At 33.6% G+C, this 11,175-nt stretch overlaps 1 protein-coding gene across 1 annotated transcript; it reads right to left on the reverse strand.

The window, feature by feature from the left end:
- Nucleotides 1–1,380: 1,380 nt before the first annotated feature.
- LOC111389792 (probable zinc metalloprotease EGY1, chloroplastic) lies at nt 1,381–7,976 on the reverse strand. Its single transcript, XM_023014761.1, has 7 exons — nt 7,496–7,976; nt 4,452–4,916; nt 4,175–4,315; nt 3,782–3,883; nt 2,212–2,423; nt 1,828–1,878; nt 1,381–1,749 (listed from the first exon to the last, which is right to left on the reverse strand). The coding sequence occupies exons 1-7, from the start codon at nt 7,820–7,822 to the stop codon at nt 1,617–1,619; spliced, it is 1,431 nt and encodes a 476-aa protein (XP_022870529.1). The 5' UTR covers nt 7,823–7,976; the 3' UTR covers nt 1,381–1,616.
- Nucleotides 7,977–11,175: the final 3,199 nt, after the last annotated feature.

The raw sequence follows: 11,175 nt of genomic DNA on the forward strand, positions 1-11,175 counted from the left end.
TATTTGAAAGGATACTTTACATTCTTGAACATGTATCGACACGATCTGAGCGGAGGAATGTGTAATCTATTAACACATCAAAATTGACACAAATTGAAATAAAAAAATTTAGAAAGCCTTATGAATAATTGGAAAGAAAAATAGGTAAAATAATTCATTGGGAGAAGTGCAGATGGGCTAGACCTTTAAAATTATTGCAGACTATACAAAACCTTTTTTATCTTTAGATGGTGGGTTACTATAACTTTCATCTCAATTGCGGTTGGATGATAAATGGATCGAATCCGTCCATTTGATTGTTGGTCAAGCCAAAAAAAAAAAAAAAAAAAATTCAAATTGAGCATATTATGATTAATTTAAAAAGAACAAAATTGTAATTTAATATTTCTCCAAATAAAATATTTGAAAATTAAATTGGAAAAAAAATTGAGAACTCTTCATCTTAATCAACCTCCCCTCTCCTCCCCTCCCCACCAATTCCAAACAAAATAAAAAATCATCCATCTCAGCCACTACCACCATAGCCAAAAGCTCATTGTACAAAGACTCCAAAATTTTCACCGAGATTTCCTCCAATTGTTTGTTATTCCGTGCAGTAGCCCCCACCCGCTTTCAAATAACTACAGAAATTTTTTCCATATGGTTTTTGAGGTTTGATTACAGATTTTAGATGGGTTAATTTTTCCCCTTTATCATTCATGGTGGCGGTGGTTGTGGATTGATCGAATTCGAGTATTTCCTGCTGGTCCTGATATGCTTTTATCTAACAGTACAACCATTTAGAAATTTTTCTTAATTTAATTTACCAAACTGGCAGGAATAAGAACCCTAAAATTGGGGGAATACAAAATTACAATTTTTTTTCTTTTAAAATTAATCAAAGTGTGATCAAGCTGATTTTTTTGATTGACTAACGATCGAATAAACTGATTTATTCTGCAGCTGAAATCGAGATGAAAGTTTTTGGAAAAGAGAGGATGGCTGTCGAGGAGCCTTGTTGATGAGAAAAAAGTCCACGAATAACAAAATAATAATTAAAATATTTTAATAATCAATAATCGAAAAAATATTTGCAGTAAATAAATAATAAAAATGACATATAAATAAATGCTATTGAAGAAAAAATCTATCAATAACTAAATAAATAATTTTGTAGACCATAAATGTGAAAATTGCAACTGGATTGTAACACAGTACAATCATATGATCCAATTCGATCAACAATGGAACTATAGATTCAATGGTGAGTTGTATGAAATTAGGGCCATAAGTAGGACATCAAGATGTTATGATTTCATAAGGATCGAACTTTAGGCCAAAGAGTACAGAATCATATCTACGATTGTAGGCAAACCTGTTTGAGGGCTAAATTATCCTTTCCTGTTTTCAATTTTAAGTGGTTGTTCTGGTCCACTCACATTTATTTAGGAAAAAATGAATATTAGCAGCTCAACACCTTTTTGGTACATAAAATATGGAAAAGGATCTCTATTTCCACATTGCAGAGAATTGAACAGATATTTCTACCGGTTGTAGTTGAACTAGTTTTATATTTAGATTTGCCTATCATTTATTTTCAGTTTAGCGTTTACAAATTTGAGGTTGCCCCCACATCTTTAACGAGTGTTAAAGGTCCAATCTACATTATGCACCTTGAGAAGACATAACAGTAATACTACCTGCATAGCTCTTCCACCATCAAGACATCCGATAGGTAGCATATTAAAAGCTGTCGTCGTTAACCCACACCTAAAAGCAAAGAGCTTATCAGTAAGCATATTAATATTGAAAAGACATAACAAAGCTACTCCCACAATGATGCTTCACCAGCCAGCAATAACAAGGGGATGAATTGAAACTGTTGCGGCGTGCATTGCCCTGTGAATGTACATAACAAAGAATCAAATCACTTCCATTTAAGGATTGAAAAGAAATTAAATATGAGATGATTTCAATAAAAAATGAGTCGGTTTAAAAGCAAGACATGACAACCATATGTACTATGTACATATAGACAACAAACTTAAATAACAAATCTTTTCGTTCTAAAATGGAATGTGACTTCCAAATTGAAGGAACACAGGGGATGACTAGGATATCTACACTATATGACCAAAATGATATATAAAGTTATTAATCCCGAACAGCTTTGGGTTTTATGGAAACATGTTAGCACAGATAAATTACAAAGGCAAACTAGAGAACACTTACGTATAACCAAGAGCAGCCCGACTAATAAGTCCAAGAAGCAAAGAGCCTTGAAAAAGCAAACTAGGAACCTGAACTAAATCTCCTGCCACTGCTGGATTTGATGAAAGTAGCAGGCCAATGGTGAACATAGATAAAGACAATGAAGCGCCCGCAAATGGTCCGGACAAAGAAATATCTACTTTTGTTTTTCGATCAGGCAGAATGGACTTGAACTACAAAAGGAGGCAAAGGGGAAAAAATGTAGAGAACATTGTCAATGATTGATGAATAGTCAAAAACTTAAATGCTATATAAATTGCAGTGCAAAATGTTTTAGAAAACTTATTTAGGCAAAAAGGAAAAGAACATGAATGAATTAGTAGTGGTACTTGGATAGAAAAAAATATATTTAAGGATTTATAATGTTCTAGAAATCAGTACAGAGGGAAACCATGACAAGACCACTGGAATAAAATTAACATTAGTTATATGGTTCGAGAAGGTACGTGTCTTCATAATACAGGAACATAACTTTTCAGCTCTTCATATGGGGTTCAGCATAGAAATCGGATGAATATGTTTATCCTTACATCTGAACATGGACCAAAGAATGCACTCAGTCCCTCTTTGATGGAATTCATTTCAAAACTCAGTTTTCTATATACTCAATTTCAACCATATATTCACACAATAAAATATTATGCAAGTAAGCCCAAAACTTTTCCTTATTTTTTAACCACAAATTCTTAAAAAATTCACTATTCAAAACATTGCTTTTGCCAAATAATGACCATCACAGGGGCTCAAAATTCACGGGATACAATTGTACAGTAGCATCATTCACCTATAAGAATAGCAGAATGTTTCACTAGACAGAGTACCTAAGTGTAATACAAAGCCATTAGTAAAAAGCAGCTAAAAAGGCAATGTTTCTTGCAAAGAAGATAAACGGAAGAGGACTTTGAACTAGTAATGAAAATGCTGATTTCTAAACCACGGAAATAAAACCTATTTTAAGCTAAGGAGTGCAAACATTGTTTAATCCAATCTGTGTTGATGCTGTGTTATTGTTTGACAAACATACAGATGGTGTATGATGAGTTTTTTCTCTGGCAAGTACATAACCATCTTAAATTCAGTTGCAAGTTTGCAATATGTAAACAAAAATAACATAAGGTGCAAATTTGAGTCGTACAGCAACTAAACCAAAAAAAAAAATGAAGACCATCATACATCTCTAGATATCAATATATCTGTCGAATAACAGAGAAAGAATTCTGAGACTCTATACTCTAAAACAATCTTAGGGATATGAAATTCCACTCCAATATGCATCTGTATGTTGCAACCTGAGTTGTAGGCTATCATTCCAATTGAGCTGATCCAGAGTACTTGGCAGATAGATAATCAGATAAGACAAAATAAAATGATAACTAATTATGAAGATTTCAAGAATACCAGCTTATATGAGATCCATTACTTCTATAAGCCAGATAAAGACGGGATTATAATGGAAACAAATAACTATTTGGCGGGTCACAAAAAAAAAAAACAAAAAACAAAAAAAACTCTATGCGTAACTTTGCTTCACCTGAGTAATTGCTCCAAAGCTTCCAAGGGTAATGTTTGGAATAAAGAAAGGAATGCTTAATTTCACCTTCCTTGGAAATGCAGCCAGAAAATGTCCAACTTCCTGCAGTAAATTAACTCCATATAGAAATTATATCAAAAGGCAGAATATTAGAGAGCATAAAACATTCTCTCATTTACTCGAAGCAAGCAGTTAATAAATAGATATATGAGCATTCTTAAATTGAAAGTCTTTACGTGCAGAACAAGAGGTTATATCTGATTGCAAGTTTCATACAGCCAAAAAAGAAGCGAACTACAAAAACATCAAGCCTTGGACAATAATTTCTGTTATCTGACATGGTTTTGTCTTAAAAGATGTTCAATTAGCTGGAACAAAAGAAAATCCACTCACGTGAAATAGCTGAACCCCCAAGACACCATAGGCAAGGGGCAAAGCAGAGTCCACAAATGGTAATAGAAGCTGCATATCTGGTGGTTCAATGGCATTTGGATCTGTGAAGTATTTAACCACCTCTGGAGGAAGTCTATTTATCTGCTTAGTGAAAAATTATAAACTAATTCAGGTAGTTTACAATGGAAATATTCTTAATGACCGATAATTATATAAACCAAGTTCACACATGGCGGCATCAACAGATATATATATATCTTGGGGGTAATAAGAATACCTGAGATGCTATTCCTAGCTCCACAGAGGAACCAATGGTAAGAAGAAACAACAGAAGAGCAATCACATACTGCCAAAGAGTTGTTGGACCTGGTTCTGAGACCTCTTTCCGTAGCATACCAAAGCTGACACGAGGACCACCACGTGGATCTGGTCCTTCAGCATTAGGTTCCTCCACCATGAACAGGTTGTACTTATCTCCCATTATTTCAGCTAGGTGACTTTGAAGTTTGGCAAAAACATCTTCCCTCTTTGCCCTAAGATTGCCAAGGAAAAGAATGCCCTCTCCTAGATCCCCAAACTGCTCTTCTTTGGTTACCCAAAAGGTAGAATAGCCAAAAAGCTTTTCCTTAATAGCCTTTACATCAGCCGGATCAACCTTTTCAGGCCCTAGAAGTTCCATCAATTTAAAAGAGTCTACTTGGAAATTATTATGAGATGATCCAATAGAAGATATAGTAGGATTCTGAGAACACAAAAAAAAGAAAGAAAGAAAGATCAGAGACATCATTTTATCTTCCAATTTCTGGCGCAAGTCACTGCTTTTCAATATAACTATCATTCAGGTCAATTCAGTCCAATAAAACTGAGTTAAATGTTTCAATGGCCACCGAACTTTGCACCATGTCATGGCTTATTCACCGAACTTCCAAAAGCATCCCACCAGTCACTAAACTTTACTCCATCATTGTCCATTATTCACCGGGTGGATGCCGATTGAATTAATGCTGACGTGAAGGATGGAATTATGACATGTCCCATTAACTCCTTCCAAATAATTAGACTCCGGCCTACTCAACACCATGTCATCGCCACGTCAAAAAATTACCCTCTTCCCCTCACTCACCCCCTCCACCTTACAATCTCCACTCTATAGTGACGGAGCCACCATGTCAATTGCAGCGACGCCATTTCGTTTTTCACCACGCTTCTCTGCTCAAAAACCACCATATGGAGTCTCGGGTTCCAAATTACAATCCAATCTTCTAACAATTCAAGGATTTAGGCAGAATCTTTGGCATGTGCCCCCAAATTTATACACCAACTCTTTCAAACATCTTCCTTCAATTCAAGGAGAAAATCCTATGCCTCGAAATCATGGGCATGGACTCTGGTCAAGCAGTCTCCCAAAACCCGTCTTGGCACACCACTTTTTTGCATTCCATTATCGAAATTATCACCTTCCTCCCATCCAAACGCATCCATCAAAAGGATTTAGGCAGAATCTTTAGCATGTGCCCCCAAATTCTAAAATCCAACATTACAATTGACCTTAACCAAGTTTTCAATTTCCTATCCTATGATTTAAAAGCCCGTAAAGAAAATTCTAGAAAGGTGATAAACAAACGTCCCAGAATGTTAATTTCCAGTGCAAGAGACCAGCATAAACCTACTTTATTCTACCCGGTTTTAAGGTGTCCCAGATTGTTCACTCTCAGCATGAGAACAATTTCAAGCCTAAATTTGAGTGTTTTGACAAGGAAATAACGGCGACTTGGATAAACTGAAGGAATTTCCACAGTATTGTGCATTTAGTTTGGAAAGGAGGATGAAGCCCTGGCCCATGGAGATTGTACAGTGTGGAATTGTGGTTAGTTTGCCATTGACGTTGAAGAGCACTGAAGAGGAGTTCAGAGAATTGATAAGGCAAGGGGGTGCATAAGGGCGCTGAGGCATACCCCGATCCATCTCTAGTATGATTGACTAATTTATGACGTGGTGTTGAGTAGGCGGAGGTCTTACCATTTGGAAGAAGTTAGCTAAACAAGTCATTGACCTCCACATCAACATTAATTCAAACGACATCCACCCGATGAGTAATGAATGATGATGGAGTAAAGTTCAATGGTTAATAACACACTTTTGAAATTCGTCGTGACATGGTGCAAAGTTCAATGGCCATTGAAACATTTAACTCAATAAAACTCAGTGACTGTTAGCCTTAGAAGTTCCATCAATTTAGAAGAGTCTACATGGAAATTGTAAGATGATCCGATAGAAAATATAATCAGTGTATGAGAAAACAAAGATATTAATTGATCAAAGCCATCATTTTATCTTCAAATTTCAGGCGAAGTAAATGTAAGTAATCGTTTTCAAATTTAAATATCATTCATGTCAATTCTTCCAATAAATCCAGTGATTAGCTCTAGAAGTTCCATCAATTTAAAAGAGTCTACTTGGAAATTATCATAGAATCTCCAATACAACCATGGATTGCTAAAAGAAATTGTCACGTAAGAACAAACTGACGTGGCAAAGGGGAAAAAAATTATCAAGAGCTTCATCTAAACTTAGCAATTTTGTTAGACATGCAGAATTTTCATTTCCTACATACACTTAGATGTGATTTTATTATTGTTTTAAGAAAATAAAAGATAGTATTATTGGGTTGTAGGTGGATCCATTGGAGACTAATTTTCTACTTAAGTATCTAGATATCAATATCATGTAGACCGAAAGTCTTTCAACTTGTATGTCACCTAGATAGCAATCCATATAATGTATTGAAGATGCTCTTATGAGATGATCAAATAGAAGATATGATATATTCATCGAGCAAAGCCATCATTTTATCTTCAAAATTCTGACAAAGTAAATGCAAGTGATCATTTTTCATTTTACTATCATTCACGTCAAATTCACCCAGTAACACCAGTGACTATGGCAACAATAACAAATAAAGGGGAAACTCGTCTACAATCCAGAGCGTCTCACATATAAATCCTCTTTTCAATTTCTAGTTTTCAGAGCTAACAACTCCTGGATCAAGACTCAACTAATGAAGCACCACGAACACTTCCCACTCAAATACCTCCCTCCCATCATCACCCTTTTTTATTTTCGCTTCTCAGTTTCCAACTCTTTCAGAAAACCAACAAAGCATACAAGGACAATCGCATGTTTGTACATTACTCCAAACAGTTTGAACCTTATAGCAATTAAAAATATCACATTTCTAATCATTCCCAAACCAGCATAATCAAAAGGGAAATAAGAAATTAAAAACAATTCAGGAATGGGAAAAAAAAGGGAAAATCTCACCCGGTTCGATATAGAAGTTGGCAAATTCTCAGAATTATCATCGGGCTTCTCATCAGTTGAGCTCATCGTCGCCAAATTTGAATTGTCTCTATTTTCTCCTTCACCATTGGTAGCATTATTTTCATTTCTGGTATTATTCTTATCGTTATAACATGACCTTACAATTAAATTTAACCTGGTGCAATTCCCTTTCGAAATCATTCGCCGCCTCTTCGATAGTGATGCTCCACACAAACAAAAATTGGCGTTAATATTTTTTATTTTCACTCTGAAATTAAACCTGTTCGGAGGGTTCAATCTAAAGCTACAGCTGGTGAGTGTTGCCATTTAATTCAAATTATTTGGCTTCTTATGTGTGTATGTATAGCGTAAGTATCTCCGCCAGGTTTTCTTTCAGATTTTGAAGGTTTAGGTTTTCAATGTCAAGTTTAGGGAAGAGAGTGGGAAGAATGATTTTTAGAGGTTCTGTGGGCACACGAACATATCGTCTTCTAGCATTTCAAAAATATCTCTAATATTCCATTTATTTTTTTTTAATTACATAGATTTTTTTTTTTTTTTGAAAAACGTGAATTAAAAAAAATTATCAGAACTTGTTTGATTTAAGAGAGAGAGAGAGAGAGAGAGAGTATAGTTAAAATATTTTGAAAAGTAAAGAATTCAAGCGCAAAATTATTTTATCGTAATAATGTGTAATTGTAAATGAATTTAAAGAAAAATAAATTTTAAAATAACTATATCAAAATAGGGCTCAATGTAGCATTTCACATTTTTTTTACCATCTAGCTTCCATTCTATATAAAGGTTTAGTAGGGCGAGCACGTGACTCAGTGTAGGGGCGAAGCTTATAAACGAAAATAGCTTCACCTGATCAATACAGAGTGTTGGAGAGACATAGCTCATGTTTCCTATACTCCATACCTGTTTCAAAGGAACAGTTTTCGTCTCGTTTACCCGATTAGGCAAGTGATTCCCCTCCCATCCGCATGTATCAAATTTAAAGAGTTTTTTTTTCCTTCTCTCTTCTTTTCTGTTCTTTTTTTTTTTTCTTCTTCTTTTGCCATCCCTACCCTCAAGTCTCTTCTTGCCACACTTGGCTGCCCACCTCATAAAACCACCTCATAAAATAACATTGATTTAAGATTATTAATACAACTAAGTTGATTAATCTAGCCACCGTTTGGCCCTCATTTTTTCCAAATTTTAATGTTTGGAATAGTGTTTTTTGAAAAATGTTTTGTTGAAAACAAATGAAATTTTTTTCGATTTACGTGTAATATTATTTTATGAAAGATTGTGTGGTTGAAAATAAAATAGAAAAAAATGAAAGATAATAAGAGCCACACGAGGGCCTAATTGTTTTTTCTATCTACTCTCTTCCATTGATAACTCAAAACTTAAGAGTAGTAGATCAATAATTTAATTTTTCATCATAATCAATTCAAAATTTAAAATATATAATGTATACTCCCTCGCAAAATTCTTCTGATAAATTCGAAGTATATATATATAAAACTAAATTACAAGAAAAAAACTTAGAATTTCCAATTTGCTTCAGCATCCTTATTCTATTTACTCACAACAAAATCATCCTATATAAAAAAACAAATGAAGTCAAATCAACACCTCGATCAAAAATTATGTATAACGAAAAAAACCCAGAAAACAACACACAATAATCGGGTCATGAGAAGTACGAGTAAAGGCATGGGGATCTAAGATGTCACGAGTGGAATTGGAGGTGGAATTGTTTGTAAACTCCACAACTCATTTGCAGTCTGGTCTTGAGAAATACTGGTGAAATTAGATAGGGTTTGAAATTGCTTGGATGTGTTTTGCAAATTGTAATTGATTTGTGAATTATTACAAATAAATAATACAAACCAAAAGTAGCCTAAAGGCAGCAGATTGGGCCTAATTTTAAAAATAAAAAAAAATGGCCCAAAAGAATAGCCCACAATTTAAATGAAAAAAAAACCCTACTGTCATCCTGTGTGACTGCATTTCAAGATTCTTCCTCTCGACGACTATAAATTTCAATTGCACTTCAAGTTTCTTTATATGTCAGTAGATGCTTTCTATTTTGCTTCTTCCCTTCACAGTCCAGTGCACGCACACTGGAGTTTCTTATTTCAAACTCAAAATCCAATGCGGACAGGTGCTCGAACTGGCATCTATGTTGCTCCACCCCTAACTCGGTGCAAGTTATTTGAAAGGATACTTTACATTCTTGAACATGTATCGACACGATCTGAGCGGAGGAATGTGTAATCTATTAACACATCAAAATTGACACAAATTGAAATAAAAAAATTTAGAAAGCCTTATGAATAATTGGAAAGAAAAATAGGTAAAATAATTCATTGGGAGAAGTGCAGATGGGCTAGACCTTTAAAATTATTGCAGACTATACAAAACCTTTTTTATCTTTAGATGATGGGTTACTATAACTTTCATCTCAATTGCGGTTGGATGATAAATGGATCGAATCCGTCCATTTGATTGTTGGTCAAGCCAAAAAAAAAAAAAAAAAAAATTCAAATTGAACATATTAAGATTAATTTAAAAAGAACAAAATTGTAATTTAATATTTCTCCAAATAAAATATTTGAAAATTAAATTGGAAAAAAAATTGAGAACTCTTCATCTTAATCAACCTCCCCTCTCCTCCCCTCCCCACCAATTCCAAACAAAATAAAAAATCATCCATCTCAGCCACTACCACCATAGCCAAAAGCTCATTGTACAAAGACTCCAAAATTTTCACCGAGATTTCCTCCAATTGTTTGTTATTCCGTGCAGTAGCCCCCACCCGCTTTCAAATAACTAAAGAAATTTTTTCCATATGGTTTTTGAGGTTTGATTACAGATTTTAGATGGGTTAATTTTTCCCCGTTATCATTCATGGTGGCGGTGGTTGTGGATTGATCGAATTCGAGTATTTCCTGCTGGTCCTGATATGCTTTTATCTAACAGTACAACCATTTAGAAATATTTCTTAATTTAATTTACCAAACTGGCATGAATAAGAACCCTAAAATTGGGGGAATACAAAATTACAATTTTTTTTCTTTTAAAATTAATCAAAGTGTGATCAAGCTGATTTTTTTGATTGACTAACGATCGAATAAACTGATTTATTCTCCAGCTGAAATCGAGATGAAAGTTTTTGGAAAAGAGAGGATGGCTGTCGAGTAGCCTTGTTAATGAGAAAAAAGTCCATGAATAACAAAATAATAATTAAAATATTTTAATAATCAATAATCGAAAAAATATTTGCAGTAAATAAATAATAAAAATGACATATAAATAAATGTTATTGAAGAAAAAATCTATCAATAACTAAATAAATAATTTAAAATTATCGACAAAGTTTAACTACAAGTTAGTTTGAGAACATTATCTCAATAAATTTACCAAAATAATTTTCGTCAACAAGTAAAGTGATAAAAAGCTTCTTTTTTTTAAACAACTATGCATTTTTTGAAAAAAAAAAAAATCGTCTGCAATAAAATAATAATTTAAGCTTATCAATGGTTTTTGGTTAATATTTAGAAAAAATAAATATATTAATAAAAAAATAAGATGATAAATATAACAAAAATAAGAATTAAAATATTTAGTAATTTATTTATTGAATGAAATTATGCTGGTAAAACAAAAAATAAATAAATGGTATT

Source organism: Olea europaea, unplaced genomic scaffold, assembly GCF_002742605.1.
Source record: "Olea europaea var. sylvestris unplaced genomic scaffold, O_europaea_v1 scaffold622, whole genome shotgun sequence".
Lineage (NCBI taxonomy): Eukaryota > Viridiplantae > Streptophyta > Magnoliopsida > Lamiales > Oleaceae > Olea > Olea europaea.

What these genes read in the sequence shown, in the direction of transcription:
- LOC111389792 (XM_023014761.1), bottom strand. Translation starts at nt 7,822, where the DNA reads ATGGCAACACTCACCAGCTGTAGCTTTAGATTGAACCCTCCGAACAGG. An exon ending in CAACTTCTATATCGAACCGG is followed by an intron (nt 4,917 to 7,495) that starts GTGAGATTTTCC and finishes TTGTGTTCTCAG; the next exon opens with AATCCTACTATATCTTCTAT. An exon ending in CCCCTTGTTATTGCTGGCTG is followed by an intron (nt 1,750 to 1,827) that starts GTGAAGCATCAT and finishes CTTTGCTTTTAG; the next exon opens with GTGTGGGTTAACGACGACAG.